We start from the raw sequence: 18583 nt of genomic DNA, 5'->3' as shown, positions 1-18583 counted from the left end.
CAAACGTCAGAGAATAATGCAGTTTTACCAAAGGTGGAAGGGACTTTTTACTTCCTTACAGCAAATTCTGCCTCCTTGACCTGCCCAAAGGAGAAAGAAAAATCCTTCTTTTTTATTCTATTCGGAGGTTTTAATCCTTAATTAGCAACATCATTTTGATTAAATAAGACTCTGGAGGATTAAGACTAAAGAGCAATCAGTTGTTCTGAAAGATAGCTCTGGAGAATTTATTGTACTGTCGCCTTAGTCATTCAGAGTTGTGTTTAATCAAAGTGACATTTCTCAGTGTTGATTACAAAGGAGACATTATATGAATGAAATATTTCCTTGGGGAAACGGAGGGAACACCCAATGGGTTCGTGCTTTAGGACATTGGAAAGGCGGGGATGAGGAATGAGGTGAAAATGAATTTCTGTAGCCAGGCCAAATTTAGGATGAACACATTTCGATTGGGTTACTTATTATTTCCTGATTTCATTAAAATCTCTGATAAAGGAATCATGCAATATTTTTTAAAGTTAAGCACCGAGAAATGTGTATAAAGAACCAGGGTGTTATTCTTTAATGTGATAAGAGACTGTAGAAATAATAAGCCCCTTGAAGGCTGAATACGGTTGTTGTTGTTTTCTCAGTTCAAATACTAAACTTTTATGAACAGCTGCTTGTTGCACTTTATAGAAATGACTGTTCATTCTATTCTTGTACATAACGCAGGGGTTGGTGGCAAGATGAACAGAGTCCCTGCTGGGCAGCCAGATAGCTGGCAGGATCCTGGCTCTGTCACTTAGGAGTCTTATGGTTTTCGGCAAGTTCCTTCACCTCTCAAAGCACAGAATGGGGATAACTTGGAGGGCTGTTGTGGGGTTCTTACACAAAGTATCCTAGCACATTATAGGCATTCAAGTCAGGGTAACTATGACTGTTGTTATTAAATGACGAATAAATAAGTCATCAGCTAAAATCATTGTCCAACTTCTGGGAAAGAGGAAGGCCATTTAGGAGAAGGCCATCTTTAAAATGAGCAGCCCACTGATTTATAATCTATTTCTCCAAGTCAAAAATGCCTCTAGAAATTACAAGCTTGGTTAATATAATGAATTTCATCAGTGTCTTTAAAAAAGCAACACAGCTAACTTTTGACCACTAATCTCTCCCTACAGAAAGACTTACTACTTTTCAAATTTTTGAATTCAAGTCTTTAGTAATATATTCTTTTTTTTTTTTAGGCTCTGGACGCACAGGCTCAGCGGCCATGGCTCACGGGCCCAGCTGCTCCGCAGCATGTAGGATCCTCCTGGACCGGGGCACGAACCTGTGTCCCCTGCATCGGCAGGCGGACCCCCAACCACTGCGCCACCAGGGAAGCCCTAGTAATATATTCTAATTCAAGTCTCTACTACATATATTTTTCTGGTTTAACGACAGCAGTGCTATGCTTATTAAATCACTTATAAACTGAAAAAAAAAAAAAGCAACACAACACTTGAACCTATAACCACTTGAAGGCTGCATCCAGTTCTGGTTTCAGCACAGATGTCAGCTGTTCATAGTTACGGGACGCTTAATGAGATGTGTCATTGCATCTCTACCACCTAAAGCTTCCCCATGATCATGTGAAATAGTATAGACTGGAAGTCTAAAGCACTGAAAGCACCACTTCCGAGTAGAGCTGCCAAATGTAGGTGAGAAAACCCCTCCCAGCCAACATCACCATCTGGTACTGGATCTTCCTCGACTATGTACCTAACTGAAAGAATAAAGCTAAACTCCCTGAAATCAAGAGGCATAATAATCTGCCAACATCTCCTTGTGCCATCGTCCAGATCGGAACCTGGCTCTTTCAGCATTTTCCAAAATCTGACATGTACAATAAGAGTTACCATACTGGCGATCATCTAGGTAAATACACCTGTGCAGAATCTTTTCTGGAAACAAAATGAATGGTGAATAATTAAGTCTGTTCATGACCATAATTTTAAATCCTACCACAATTAACCTTAAATCTTGCTTCCTCGTGTCTCTATTTATTTCACCTGATAATTTGCATGCCATCTGCATATCATAGTCTGTCGCTAACCAGTTACCAGAGTGAATTATACATTATTTAAAAGCTCAAATAGTAGATTGGTATAAATTTCTTGAAAAAGTCTAGAGACTGACTTATTCCATCCCAGAAATTTTGAATATCTGGTACTCAGTTTGACTCTACATAATATCTGTCTCATACTAAAGTGTTCTGATTTTTAAAAACTTGCTCAAATTTAGTATCTTTTATCTTGGGAAAACACTAGAAGTAAAAAAATTATTATCCCACAGCCTTTTTTCCAAAGCTGTTTTAATATTTACTTGAGTGTTGTTTGAGAGCAGCGATTCTCAATCCTAGATGTCCAAGAAAGCCACCTGAGGACCCTTAAAAAATACTGATGCCTGAGCCCTACCACCGGAAGTTCTGATTATGTTGATTTGAGATGGGCACCAGAGACTAGGATTTTTTTTAAGCTGCCTAAGTAGTAAGGTTTGAGAACCACTGCTCTCAAGCAGCATTGCATGATTTTAAGAATCACTTGAGGGCTTTGTTAAAAAATGTTTCCCATGCCCAACCCCAACCTCCTAGATCAGAATTTCCTGGGAGCATAGCTGGGGAACAAACGGGCATTTTTAGCAAGTGCTTCAGAATTTTGAAAACAGTTCCAGAGACATAAGGAAAGTGGATTCCAAACGTGGTCTAGAAATATTCTTGAAAAGAAATGGAGCTAAACATTGAGGGAAGCACCTATTTCATACCAGGATGCTTCAGAAATTTTTGATGATTCCTCACAATTTTTACCACACTTAGAAATCTACCTGTTTGAGAAATTCTACCTAATCCTTGAGAAGAGAAACAAAATATGAATTTACGTAATTCTGCAATAGTAAAATCATAATTTCAGCTAACAAAATCAAAACAGTTCATGGAATAGTCTTACTAGTACTCATTAATACAGGCATATCTCGTTAAATTGCTTTGCTTTATTGTGCTTCACAGTGATAAAATTTTTAATTTTATAAATTTTAAATTTTGTAAAATTTACAGGAAAGTTTGCGGCAACTCCATGTCCAGCAAGTCTATCAGTGGCATTTTTCCAAAAGCATTTGCTCACTTCATGTCTCTGTGAAGCATCTGGTAATTCTCACACTATGCAAACTTCATTATTATTATATTTATCATGGTGACCTGTGATCAGTGATCTTTGATGTTACTACCACCATGCGCTGAAGGCTCAGATGGTGGTTAGCATTTTTTGCAATAAAGTATTTTTAATTAAGACATGCACGTTATCTTTTTAGACATAATGCTATTGCACATTTAGTACATTACAATAGAGTGTAAACATAACTTTTATATATACTGGGAAACCGAAAACTTTGTGCAACCTGTTATACCTCGGTGGCCTAGAACCGGACCCATAGTATCTCTGAGGTATGCTTGCACTCAGAATATCCTCTAAGTTGCATATACTGAGGAATAGCTTGTAAGTAGCTTTCTAAAAAATCACTAGACCTTCCAAAAGTCTATTTTCATGGGCTCTAGCCAAGTTTAACAAATGCTACCCACTCACCCCAATTACAACAGGCATCTCCTTCATTATCTTGGCCAGAATTGTAAACTTTCAGAAAATACACTCAGAATACCTCTCCAACATATAACCATGTAAACTAAAAAGTATCGGGGAAAGAAAAAAAAAAGAAGAAATTTCTTACTGATCCTGCAGCCCTGCTGCCTTTTTTTAAGCCCTGCTTGGTAGCTTTTAAGCTTGGTAGGTGCATCAGCAGGGACTTATTTTTATCAATAAACACGCAGTGGTTCAAAGATCTCAAACTCAGGAAATGAGAAAATGATACACATTGTTAAAAAGAACAAAATTCAACGGCAGAAATTTGAAGACCTAATGGGCTTTATTAGGCGATTCATGAATTGGACAGCATCCCGTCCAGCAACTACAAGGGTGCTCTGAAGGGTTGTACAAAATGGAAGGTTTTTATAGGAAGAAGGGTAGGGCAAGGGAGCTATTCGCAAAAGAAAAGGAAGCATTATTTTTAGGCCAGGGTATCTTCTTTTTGGGGAGGTGGGGTGGGGAGGGAAAGGCAAGGGTTTTACCACGTAGATTGCCTCTTCTTCTGGGGGATGGAGAGGGCCCACATGACAGATGACCTCATTGATGCCGACCAGAAAACTCCAGACTGTTTGATTAAGATTACATTTCTGGAGAAGCTCGAAACTGCAATTAAGTCCTGTATCTAAGCCTAGGTTTGGTATCATGGGCTTTAGCACAAGTGACGCCATTTGGGGCCTGTGGTTTTCTCTTCAACAACATAAACAACTGTTAAAATTGGGATTTGGCAGAAGACAGGGGAACAAAGACAGAAAGGGAACGAGAGCAAGTTAAAGGAGTGACACAGGCAGGGAGGGCAGGAGAAAGAGAGTGAAGCATTCCCCCCCAGTTTCTTAATTAAAAGTAAACCTTTTACTTTAATCATGCTGTCGATTCAGCAAAATCAATTATCTTCCTTTATTAAGCCGTCTTTTCTTTAATAGCATTGTTGAAAAATATTTATAGATAAAAAGTAGGAAAAAATGATATAAATGACCTGATTTACAAAACGGAAACAGACTCACAGATTTCGAAAACAAACTTATGATTGCCAAAGGGGAAATGTGGAAGGAGGGATAAATTAGGAGCTTGGGAGTAACATACACACACTACTATATATAAAATCATCAACAAGGGCCTACGGTATAGCACAGGGAACTCTACTCAGTACTCTGTAATAACCTATATGGGAAAAGACTCTCAAAAAGAATGAGTATATGCACATGTATAACTGAATCACTATGCTGTACACCTGAAACTAACGCAATCATTATACTCCAATAAATTTTTTTTTAAAAAGTAGGAAATGCAAGATTTCCTTCTGGTCCTTCTTTCTCCAAATTCATGTCAGCTAGAATATTCTTTGAAGTACTTCAGTGGGCCAGTGGTTATGCTAAAAGAAGCAATGATTGACAACAGCCATCCACCATGAAATCAGCGCCCCAGTGTTTCATTGACTCTTCTAAACAGTTCAATTTTGGCCCATTGAAGAACCACAAATCCCCTGGTGAATTATCTCAATATTTTTCAAGGCAGAATAAAATATTCTGTTTTAACTCTTTTTTTTTTTTTTTTTTTCCTGCGGTACGTGGGCCTCTCACTGCTGTGGCCTCTCCCGTTGCGGAGCACAGGCTCCGGACACGGCACGTGGGACCCTCCTGCACCGGAGCACGAACCCGAGTCCGCTGCATCAGCAGGCGGACTCTCAACCACTGCGCCACCAGGGAAGCCCTGTTTGAACTCTTAAAATTGTCCACTAAGGCTATGAAGACCCAGAAGTTTTTCTCCCCTCTTTAATACCTTCTCAAGTAGGTGGGAAAGCCCATTTCAAACTATTTCTCTTATAATCACTTAAAATAAGTCTGAAGCATGTCAAAATTGGTCAGTCTAAGAAGTGACAGAATATTTGAGTGACTTTAAAAACTATTACTAAATAAATTAAGGTGACTGTTTAAAATAAATAATCTCAAAAGGTTTTCTGAATTTTGCAGCAATAGGGTTTTTTTCCCCCATATTTGTATTCAACACCATAGAATCATGAAGACCAAAAAAAAAAAAATTACCACTTATATATACCCCCAATTATTTGCAGTTCCCAGTCTGTATTTAAAAGTAAACTAAAGAAACATATTTTTACTGCTGCTTTCAATTTTCCTTAATCACTGGTATTTGTTTTGCTTTAGTGCTTTGCTCTCTGACTTTCTGTGTGAGAGGTGCTTTATATATTCAATTTGCTGGTGAGCTATGAGATGAAAGGAGTCTTAATGGTGAGTTTGAAGACTGTGGATTTTTATTTCTTTTAGTTTTTTACAGTTGAGACATATACAGTTTCACCCTTAATTATCTATGGCTTGTCCTGTCCATGGATCAGCAAAGATTATATAAAACATGATTGTACTAGGTAATTCTTCCAGAAAATTACACAGTCAAATAGGTTGGGTGGCATTTGTTAAAACACATTTAGTACTTTATGTGAAATCTCTCCCTATACAGAGATATTCAGCACTATAATTCTTTGGTTTATAACTATATTTCACAAGATGTAAGTCTTGGAAGAATTGTAATTTTCCTTGACCCTCTTTAGAGCAATTCTGTTTACATCCCCCTGTGGTGTACTGAAGAGTCGCACAGTGTCCTCTTGGACTTTTTCTCAGCAATACTTAGCATTTGAAAAAAGAGGTTCTTAAAGATGGAAAGGACCGTAACATTGCTCTGCAATTCCAGCCTCCCTTGGCTGTTACAGCCACAGTTCAAGTGTGCAGCTTGCAACTGCACGAAAGGATGACCTGAGGCTGAGCCTAGGGACTCTACCGCATTGTCCTAGAAAATTCTAACTTTGTACCCACGCTGCACTGTGATAAATAAATTGCGATCAGTGGATTACAGTCAATCAGCTTGCTCAGCATGGCCATGTTTGACATTTGATTCCTTTTCTAGGTCAGTTATGGAGAGTGGAGGTTCATGATTTTGAAAGGGGTGATCACTTATTGGGTGCATACATATTCAAAACTTAAATTGTACATTTTAAGCACATGCAGTTTATTGTAGCTCACTTATATCTCAATAAAATTGTTTTAAAAAACAAGAGAAAAAGCAACAGTAATAAAGATAGTATGGTTTTGGCATAAGGATAGATTAGTAGAACAGAACTGAAATTCAGAAAAAAGAACCACGTTTATAAGGTCAATTGATTTTCAACAAAGGTGCCAAAAAATTCAATGGGGAAAGGATCATCTTTTCAATAAATTGTGCTAGAATAACTGGATATCAAATAGAAAAAGTTACTCATGACACCTGACTAGAAATTTAATTAAAAGCTGATCATTGACCTAACATAGAGATCTAAAGGCATAAAACTGCTTTTAAAAAAAGGAAAAAATACTTGTGACCTACATATAGAAAGTATTCTTTAAATAGGACACAAGAAGCATGAACCAATTAAAAACACTGATGAAATTTATTAAAATTAAAAACAGTTGCTGTTATCAAAAGATTTAACTAAGAAAATGATGAGGCAAACCACAGATTGGGAGAAAACATTTGTATAACATATATCTGACAAAAGACATGCAGCCTGAATATATAAAGAACTTTTACAAATCAATAATAGGAAAATAAACTACCCAGTTGAAAAATCATAGAGGGATTCAAGGACAGACCATGACAGTAGCCCCATTCCTTCCAGGTCCTCCTTTTTTTACATCTAAAAAACCCTGGACATAACACAACAAACAAACATAGGAAGATTCTGAAAGGTGGAAAGATAACAGACTCTAGCTAGAGATCTTGGAACTTGAGAGAGAAGAGCAATGAGTTTTCTGGATTTTCTTTTTGCCAACAGTGGAGAAGCTTGGAACTGCCCACAGGCATGGTGGGGAGAGGGCAGCTCCAAGAAAAGCCTGCTGCCCTTAGGTAAAGTACCAGGGAAAGGGTAGCCTAACATAAAATATCTTTTTGATAATACCTGCCCTACTTCAGGCAAACACTGTGGAAAAACTGCCCCACCCTCCTACTCTGGCTCCATAGTTTCAGCAGGAAAGAGGAATCTATTGTACGTACACACGCACACACACACACACACCTACACACATACAAAGCAGGCGGGGACACTCTGATTCCCCAGCTTGAGTGGTATGTTGGTGGGACCAAGTAAGGAACTGGTCTTCAATCCTCTGCCCAGCAGCAGGCACCAATCCACCCTCCTGGGTAATGTCAGCTGAGCACAGCAAGGAGCCAATCCCCACCGTAAATCAGCAAGTGGAATTAGTAGAGTCAGGAGGCTGGTCTTCAACTAACAATCTAATTCCACATCCACTATTCCTCTCTCTCTTTCCCCACACTTAGCAGTACTCCCCTGAGGAATGAAGGAAGCAATCCTGGTTAAAATTCAACTCTTTACTTGTTCTATTACTGTACTTACAGAGCCAAACAGTTCTGGAGAAAAATGTAAAATCATGCTATGCTGGCACTAAATACATGGCCAACCTCAAGTGAATCCTTACCATCATCCTTCAGGTGTACAGTATGCAATCATTCTCTCTCCTCCTCCTTCATATGACTGTTTCTAACCTTTTCCTTTCTTCTCAAACCTTCAATATCCCCTCCTCATAGCCAGTCTTACCTGTTCCCTCTGCTTCCTTTACTTATAGGACGAAAGAAAGAAAAGAGAGAGAGAGAGAGAGAGAGAGAGAAAGAGAGAAAGAAAGAAAGAAAGAAAGAAAGAAAGAAAGAAAGAAAGAAAGAAAGAAAGAAAGAAAGAAAGAAAGAAAGAAAGGAAGAAAGAAAGAAAGGAGGGAGGGAGGGAGGGAGGGAGATGTATGGGAAATGCCATAGGATGACCCCCGGTGGGTCACACTCTTGGCAGATCCATGTCCCTGAGTATGGGAACAACCTGTGACCTGTCTCTACTGAATAGAACATGGCAAAGATGATAGGATATCACCCCCTCCTTATGTTATATGGCAAAGGTGAAGGGATTTTGCAATGTAATTAAGTTCTCTAATCAGTTGCTTTTGAGTTAATCAAAGGGGAGATTATCCTGGTATCCTGGGTGGGCCTGATCTAATTAGGTAAGCCCTTCATATTTTAGTGATAAGTGTTCTAATATAGATCTATTAGTGTTTGTACAACTAAAACGTTGACCAAAACTCATAAAACCATATTTTAAAATTTTTTATTTGATTTTAATTTTTATTTTACATTGGAGCATAGTTGATTAACAGTGTTGTGTTAGTTTCAGGTGTACAACAAAGTGATTCAGTTGTACATGTATCTATTCTTTTTCAAATTCTTTTCCCATTTAGGTTATCACAGAATATTGAGCAGAGTTCCCTGTGCTATGCAGGAGGTCCTTGTTGGTTATCTATTTTAAATATAGTAGTCCATAAAACCATATTTTTAAATGGGTAAATTTTATTATATTCAATATTACTTCAATAATTTTTTAAGCTAATGTTAATGAAATGGAATAGGACCCTTTGGTCCTCGTCCCCCATGTCCTCTGCCTGCCTTTGTCTGTGGAAAAACTTTAACCAAAGAATGAATTTAATCAGAGAAGTAAGAAAATGCAGAAGCAAAGAAAATCGGTCAAACAGGACAAAACAATAATCGTTTAGTCCCTAAGCATAGTCAAGGACCTTTAGTTCCTCCTCAAGGGCTGTAGATAATATTCTAAGCCACATCTTGTGAGCTGTCTTGTAGATACTGAAACCTGTGCCAGGTGGAAGAAGTTAACTACATGATGACCAGACTGTAGCCGTAATATAAGCTGCCACAATTCCAAGAATTGGACTCAAGGAAATGGGAACAAACTGACCCCAGAACTGAAGATTAACTGTACTTAAGACAATCAAGATGATGCTCGTCAGACCACTGTATGACCAATTTCAAGATGACTGTCCAAACTAACTGTACTGTTTCTACATGTAGTCCCCTCCTTCCGCCAATAAGAGCTCTTGCCCACTGGCTGTCAGTGGAGGGGAGTAAGCCTTTGGACGGGAGTCCGCCCTCCCCCTGCCCCAGTTTCAGGCATCCAAATTAAAGCAAACTTTCCTTTCCACCAAACTTGCCTCTTTATTGGCTTTTGAGCGGTGAGCAGCCAGACCCCACTTTCAGTAGCTGTAAGACCCCCCCTTTGCAATGGGACTCCAGCAGCAGAATTTAGACCCAATGAAAGGTTGAGAGTTAGAGATTATTCCCCCAGAACTTGCAAACCATACTACTGGGATAGGTACTTATTTTTAATATTGTTTGTTAGGAGGAGACATTGGAAGCTTTATTCAAATGACACTAATTTATTTGGTTTACCCATGCCATGGTCTAGGTATAACGAGTATTCCTCAGTTTTCCCATACTTTGAAAAGTGGAATAAATAAGTTTCAACTCTTTAACCATGTAATCTTTTCCAGGTTCATGAGGCATATTCAATGAGGTATTATTTATGGCTTCTCTAGAGTCACAACAGAGTTGACTTGTTGCTGTAGAGACCATATGATTTGTAAAGCCTAAAATATTATCAGACGCTTTACAGAAAAGTTTGTCAACTTCTGCTTTAGAGAAAAGAGAACACATTCTTCCTATATCTATTCTAAATAGAAAGGAAACATAGATAATGAAACTGATTAGACATAGCTGATGTGTATGCGCTTATTAAGAAAGCTAAGAACAGAAATGTAGATGGCCAACAGGCATATGAAAAGATGCTCAACATCGCTAATCATCAAGGAAATGCAAATCAAAACCACAATGAGATATCACCTCACACCTGTCAGAATGGCTATCATCAAACAGAACACAAATAAATGTTGGTGAGGGTGTGGAGAAAAGAGAACCCTTGTGCACTGCAGGTGGGAATGTAAGTTGGTACAGCCACTGTAGAAAACAGTATGGAGGTTTCTCAAAAAACTAAAAATAGAACTACCATGTGACCCAGCAATCCCACTCCTGAGTATATACCTGAAAAAAAAAAAACCCACTAATTTGAAAATATTCATGTACCCCAATATTCATGGCAGCATTATTTACAGTTGTCAAGATATGGAAACAACCTAAGTGTCCATCAACAGAGGAATGAATAAGGGAGATGTGGTAACACACACACACACACACACAATGGAATACTACTCAGCCATAAAAAAGAATGAAACTTTGCCATTCGCAGCAACATGGATGGACTTGGAGGGTATTTTGTCAAGTGAAATAAGTCAGATACAGGAACACAAATACTGTATGATATCACTTATATGTAGAATCTAAAAAATACAGCAAACTAATGAATATGACAGAAAAGAAGCAGACTCACAGATATAGAGAACAAACTAGTGCTTGTGGGGTTGGGGGAATATAGGGGTAGGGGAGTGGGAGGTATAAACTACTGAGTGTAAGATAGGCTCAAGGATGAGTTGTACAACTTGGGGAACATAGCCAATATTTTGTAATAACTATAAATGGAGAGTAACCTTTAAAAATTGTATAAAAAATTTTTAAATGAAATTAAAAAAAGAAAGCTGATAAACAACATTTGCAAAATCTAGTTCAGCTAACATGCTGCTAAGTTGTAACTTATATTTATTAAAATCATTAAAATTAGCAATTGTTATATTAAGTAACTCAATGGTAATTTTATTTTTGTTTTGGTATCCCAGGTTTTATTGGATCATGAGCCTAAATGCAACTGTTGTCTTTCTGGGACTGTCTTATATCCAGCACTTGGCGGCCTGGGCCCTGGTCTTACTTAATCCTTTTATGTCTACACTTATGGCTCTGATAACCCTTTGTATGATGCACTATAACCTGATTTATCAGCCAGGAAAATGTAAGCAAATAACACTTTACATGGATTTATTTGGTTCCTATGGTTTTCTCAACACATCTTCTTCCTCTTGGATCCCCTATAACTTCTCTTTCAACTCAGAAAATTTGCAGAGTCTGTCAGTTATTATACTTGAGAGCAACAGATTCTTCAAGAATGTCAATAATCTCTATCTTCTTTGATCAAACTGTTCCATGTTTGGGCAGTGAGGTACTCTTCATGTTGGGCCTGAGTCCTTCAGACAAGCCTGTGTTGTCTTTGAATGCTTCCTTGCTTTCTGGTATGCCAAGATATTCTATGGTCATCATTCTCTTCCCTGAACTTTGAATCATCTCTTTCTTAAAGAACTGTTTCCTTTTCTTGTATATATACTGGTATTTAGAGACTACAGTCTTGGTGATGGAGATGCTCATCGCTACTTAGTCCATCATGGTTTCTAGGTCTTTCGATGCTCAGACCTAGAAAATGTCCTTTTCTTTTTCTCTAAGATAACATACATTTTGGACTATACGAACACCATAATCAAAACTGGAACTACAGGATTTTTCCTTAACCTTATCAAACTCAAGTCTTTTTCTACTTCTTCCCATGCCAAAATCCCAGTTCACAATGATTATTGACAGTCTCAAAATTCTTCTTAGTTTTTTTCTTTATGTTATAATCCCTAGGAATGTACACTAAGATGATTATATTCTAAAGTCACTTGGTATAGTTCCTCTCTGTTTGGTTATGCCACTAACTTTAAATACAATTAAGTGCATTTGTTCCATTGGTGAGGTTAGTTTTTTTTTTAGTTGTTGATAGAGTGTAATATGATTCTTATTTTGTGTTAAGCACTTTACATCCTGTATCTCATTTCATACCATATCAACAATAGGAAATAGTGTTAAAATTCACTTTTTGCATGTAAAGATTTAGACAATAGTTACTAAAATCTGGACCCAGACCATTCCTAATAAATTGGGAAAAAGCACAGAATCTTAGTAGCTCTGAACCCACAAGTCTCCTATCCAAAGTATTTCTATATTATATTATACTCAGTCTAGCCCACTCAAAGCTAAATGTGAAAACTGTTAAATAGCTCATATAACCCTGTCATAAGCATACATTGTTTAACATCCAGCACTGATCCCCCTTAAATCACAGTAACAATACTTCCTGTATCTTTGAAGGACCCACAGGTCTTTGGAGACCTTGTTGAGCTACACTGTGAAGCCTTGCCTGTTGGACTTTTTAATTACATATCTGCACACATCAGGTTTTTCTTTCTTCCAGTTTTAGTGAGATATAATTGGCATACGGCATTATATAAATTTAAAGTGCACAACATAATGATTTGACTTCCATACGTTATAAAATGATCACCACAAGTTTAAAGATGGTCCATGACCTCATACAGATACAAACTACAAGAAAAAAATTAAAAAAAATTTTTTCCTTGTGATGAGAACTCTTAGGATTGACTCTCTTAACAACTTTCGTCTATAACATACAGTTGTGTTCATTATATTAATCATGTTGTACATTTATCTTATAACTGGAAGTTTATACCTTTTGACCATTTCTGTCACCATACAAAGATATTACATTGCTACTGACTACATTGTCCACACTGTATATTTCATCCCTGTGACTCATTTATTTTGTAACTGGAAGTTTATACCTCTTAATTTCCTTCATCTATTTCATTCATTCTTTAAAAATCCTGAGGTATTTTTAAAATTTGAAAATTTTAAATACTTGGAAGCATTTTAAAAATTTTATTTTGTTTTAAATCTTAAATAATTTTATGGATCTAAAATTCATGCACAAACAAGGTCTACTTGTATTCCTATATCCCCTCTATTCCTTTAGGTGTCCTTTTACATATTTTTAAAGAATCATCCTTCCATTTTTTAAATAAAGAAAAATACTAAAATTGTATATATGTATATATATCTCTATGTATATGTATGTATTTCCCCCCTTCTCCTATAAACAGTAGCATTTTATTCACCTGCTTTTTTCATTTAATATAACCTAGGAATTGCTTCATAACTGTATATAACCATATTCCTCATTCTTTTTCTAGCTGGATAGTACTCCACTGTTTATTTTACCAGTCTTATATTGATGGATGTTTGGTTCGTTTCTTTACTTCTGCCACATTAAATAGGTTCTAAAGAATAGCTTGGTGCATACCTCTCTTAGCATTTTTTCCCCAGCAGATCTTTAGGATAGATTCCTACAAATTGGATTACTAAATCAAAAAGTAAATCCACAGATAATTTTGCTATATATCGCCAAATTCCCTTCTGTAGTGGTTGTACCATATTGTATTTCCACCAAAAATGTATGACAATGACTATTTCCCTACAATCTCTCCAATTGTTTTCAATTTTTAGATTTCTATACACTGAAGATATTAATTCTTTGTTTACGATAAAAGTTGCGAATATTATTCCCATTTGTCATATATCTTTTAATTTTGCTTCTTGTGTTGTTATCCATGCACAACACTTATTGTTTGTTTGTTTTGTCTTTTGTGTGGTTTTTGTTTGTAATCAGATTTATCAATCTTCTCCCTTATTGCTTCTAGATTTTGATTCATGGTGAAAAAGTTTTCCTCATTCCCAGATTATAAAGGAATTCATTCATATTTTCTTTTGGTATATATATATATATACCTTTACATCTATGACCCATTTGGAAATTATATTAGAATAAGTTTTATGAGTGAACTCAATTTTATCTTTTTCCCATATGACTGTCACATTATCCAACCTCACTCATTAAAAAGTCTGTATTTTCCCCGCTAATCTGAGATGCCACGTCCTTTGTATATGGCCACTTGCATTTCTAGAGTTTCTATTCTGTCCCTTTGGTTAGTCAGTCTACCTGTATTCATATTCATCTATCTTGTTTAACTCTGACCTTAATTTCTAAATAACACATTTTACTTTTAGTAGTACTTTGACTGCTACCACTGTTTCTACCACTTACCTATACAACTACCAGTAACAGCAGTGCAATAAGTTATATTTTTAAAAATTCACTGTTGTTACTTCATTTCTCCACATACCAGTGAGGTGGGCAAGAAGGGCCCCATATTTCCTTTTACAGACTAGACTCCATGTCCTATGCCCCTGCTCCTGTACCATCCTGAGCTATCTTTTTTTTTTTTGCGGTATGCGGGCCTCTCACTGTTGTGGCCTCTCCCGTTGCGGAGCACAGGCTCCAGACGCGCAGGCTCAGCGGCCATGGCTCACGGGCCCAGCCGCTCCGCGGCATGTGGGATCTTCCCGGAATGGGGCACGAACCCGTGTCCCCTGCATCGGCCGGCGGACTCTCAACCACTGCGCCACCAGGGAAGCCCCCTGAGCTATCTTTACCATTTCACCTAACGTGTTGTGTTGAAATCATCTATTTCTGAATATAGTTAGAAATTCCTGTGCTGTGTACATACTTGGAATATGGTAAATGCTCAGTGTTTGATATTGTTAAACTGAGTACAAAAAATGAGACATACTTGAATTAAATGACTTGCCCAACATGTCACAGGCAGTGGCCGAAGTGGAACCAGAACCCAGGCCTACCTTTTCTCAGGCTAGAGCTCGTTTTATTACACCACATACTGAAGCAGTGAAACAGGGAAAACATCATCCCCAGAAGCCTCTGCTTTGTTCCTCAGAGCTCTGTGCTCTGTGGATCACAGCCAGGCAGTACACAGGCTCCTGGTAGTCTGTGGAATGGGTTCATTATGCAAAAAGGGTCTGAGAGATCCTCTCTGTCAGCCCCAAAAAGGCAAAAAAGAGGAATAAATAAACTTACCAAAAGACCACTTTGACGTATTCTAAAGTGTGTAATTATCAAATAATTCTGATTTTTTGTGACTAATTATGTATACATAATTTTCATATTCAAATTTTCTAAATAACTATTTGGCATCCAACCATTTGCTTCCTAATCTCCTATTTGAAAATATATTCATCTGAAGAAAGAACTACAATTCTTCAAGTAATACAAATCTATCTGAACACCTCTGTTTACTGCCAGCCTACTCTAGTCCATATGTTACATATTTTAACATGTGATAAGGTAACCTTCCTTTGGACATTTACAAGAAAGAAACTGTATTAGCTGCTAGTAAAATTATAATATAAAATGTTCACCAGTGGTTTACTTTACACAATACTATATCAAATGAATATTTTGGAGTTGTTTTGCTTTGTTTTGTTTTCTATTTCCAAGTTATACGATCACCCAATTATGATGAAGTAAAATTCTGTCTTGCCTCTAGAAAAGTATATAATCCTTATTTTGGCTTCTTCCTCTCTGATGACTAAATTGGAAATTCCTCAAAGCTGTAATTCAAAGCCATAGGTGACCTTAAAGAAATGATTTTTTATATGCTACCTTTTATTTTAAGGTAACTTTTCAAATGTGGACCATGCGTTCCATTATGTTTAGCTGTCAAGCATGGCCTTCATTTGCATTTCTTCCCACTGCTATAATTTTGAGAACTGGCAGGTGACCAAAGAAGAAAAAAATGTGCATCTACCATCTACAGGGCAATGTAGGCTTTTTTTATTATAATTAGGTAGCATAGATATTCATGATTAGATCAAGGTCAGAGGAGCAGAACGTCAGAGCTAAGAACTTAAAGGTACAAAGAATAGAAATATTGCTTTCTAAAGTATTTCTTTTTTAAATAGTAGTGGCTACAATCTTTAAGTTTTTCAACAAAGCATTTAAAATAGCTCATCTATTTTATTTTAAAATGTGCACGCCTGGTGTGTTTGCCATGCACGTTTAAACTGGAGCTTGAAGTTTCACTTCAGGTTTTTTTTCAGCTTCCCATTTCTGCTCCTGGTGCAGAAAACCAATCTGAGGATTATAATGACAACGGATTTTTCTTTTTAAGGCTGAGTCTACGAGACACACAAAATTATTTGTACAGAAGGCATGAGTTTTCTATTAAGTCTAATAGATTAATCCAGGAAGGTGGTGTGATGTTTAGATGTAGAGGTTTTCACGGGGACATCCCTCCTAACACTCGGGATAACTACCTTTGGATGGGACAATGGGCGCTCCCTTTGGGTAGACAGATTACCATATAGCTCCTTTTCTTGACCGCTCTAACTTACTGGCTCCCTCTCAGTCCATCTGATCAATTTAGGTTTATTACTTCCTCTTCTCTCTGACTTACAACCCATGTAGTTCATTGTCCGCTCTTGGGTACCTTTTCTCCTCTCACAGTCTCCTAATGGGGAGCCCTCCGATTTATTCTAGGGACCCCACTCTTCTCACCCTCTTTCCTTAAGTAACCTCTAGTCCCACAGCTTTTAATGCCAACTATACACCAAACGCTCAATTTCATTTGACCTCTCTCCTCACCTTGAAACTCATATATCCGACTTCCTATTCAACATTTTGATTTTGTTACCTAGCAGTCATCTCAAATTTAACCTGACCAAAACTCAACTCTTGATTCACTCAACTGCAAATGGATTCCATTCTTGTCTTCTCCATCTTCATGTAAGTCACCGAAACCCAGTGGTTTAAGGGGAAGGAAAGTAGCATCCTCAAATCTTCTCATTTCTTCAACCTCTCCCCACATTGGAAGATCCTATTGATTCTCTAACAACACATCCCATTCTGTTCACTTCTCTTCTTGCTGTTTTATGTCCAAGTCATCACGACTTCTTACCTGTATTCCAGCTTCCTCTCTTGTTCCTTAAAATCCATTATGCATACAACTACTAGAGTTCCAGAGTAACTTTTTAAAAATATACATCATATGTCCACTCTGCATAAAATTTCTTAATGGTTTCCCATAACATGGAGAATAAACTCCAAGCTCCTTACTTTTGGCCTGTAAAGTCTGACCCTAATCAAATCTTAGACCTCATCTCCTTCCAACATTCTACCTGAGCTACTGCCTCATTGGCCTTTCCTGTTCCTGAGCTTCTCCCTTCTCATTTCTACTTCATGACATGCCTGATATATGCTTCCTCCAGGTCTTTTTGCCTATTTCCAGTCTATTCAATCCTCAGTTCAAATTTCAACTCTTTAGGTGTCCTCTACACCCTACCCACAATCAGTCTCTATCTTATCACCTCATTTTGTTTTCATCATTGAACTCACCTAATATTTCCCTGCTTGTTTAGTGTCTCCTCAGGGATCTCTAGATCTTGTTCACTACTATATTGTTAAGGCCTAGAAAAGTCCCTGACACCTAGTAGGTACGTAATAAATATGTTAAATGAATGAATGATTGCATTCACATTTGTTTGGCATCAATTATGCACACTTGGAGGGCTAAAATTTTAGACCTCACTCATACCTTATCATTTCTTGTTCTTAACCATTTTGTTTTTGCTGCTTCATATCACCATATCAGGTACAATTTTACTTGTTTAAATAAATTAATTTTTCAAAGTGTGTATTCAAGGCAGCGCTACTCAAAACTTGGTCCATGGGGTAGTGCTGATCATAAACTGTTTGTTACTGGTGTGCAACATAGAAAATAAAGACACTGAGAGAAAACATGTAGAAATATTACGGAAAGTTACATCATATGTCTGTTGAATCTAATAATCAAAAGATCAGGTTTTATATTTTGTATCTTTGTTTTTATTTTATTTTTTAGGTATTCCATTTTATCGTATTTCACAAATGTATTGACCATGATAGTTGAGAATTTTTTAAAAAAAACTTATCTTTTAACACAGCTAGTTTCAGAAGCGCTAATCCGAACTACCTTGGATATGATACTACCTACTATGATAGTGGTATTTAACTACTTAATAAGACTGGAGGTATCAATTTATCATGCATAAAAGCAGATCCAAATTTATCTTGTGACAAATAGTGATTTGTTTATATGGAAAAGAACTAGTGGGTTTAAAACATATTACATTCAATAAAGTCCTGAATTTAAAACATAGGAAGGAAATTGGGGAGAATACCTCTTGAAATAACCCTTCATCCTGCAAATAGTTATTGTTTAATAATGAAGTCTTTTTGAAAGCACAGAGGAAGTTGGATCAATGCCAGTAATGACCCTCCTGTCTACATGGTATTGTTTCGCAAGAGTTGAGCAGAGAACAGGTTGATGAGCAACAGAGATAAGACGAGAAGGAAATGTCAGGAAGTTAAG

General features: G+C 37.1%; 1 protein-coding gene and 1 long non-coding RNA gene across 2 annotated transcripts in view; one reads left to right on the top strand and one right to left on the bottom strand.

The window, feature by feature from the left end:
* Window positions 1–18583, bottom strand: part of LOC137201682 (uncharacterized) — a 208086-nt gene that overhangs the window by 72430 nt on the left and 117073 nt on the right. The window lies entirely within an intron of this gene.
* Window positions 1–18583, top strand: part of SLC15A5 (solute carrier family 15 member 5) — an 89441-nt gene that overhangs the window by 11407 nt on the left and 59451 nt on the right. Inside the window, 1 exon segment of the mRNA XM_067695792.1 lies at window positions 11276–11445. Coding sequence (XP_067551893.1) covers window positions 11276–11445 — 170 coding nt within the window.

The sequence above is a fragment of the Pseudorca crassidens genome, chromosome 11 (assembly GCF_039906515.1).
Source record: "Pseudorca crassidens isolate mPseCra1 chromosome 11, mPseCra1.hap1, whole genome shotgun sequence".
Taxonomy (NCBI): domain Eukaryota; kingdom Metazoa; phylum Chordata; class Mammalia; order Artiodactyla; family Delphinidae; genus Pseudorca; species Pseudorca crassidens.
The sequence above is the reverse complement of the archived record's forward strand: the minus strand, read 5'-3'. Positions and strand labels throughout refer to the sequence as shown.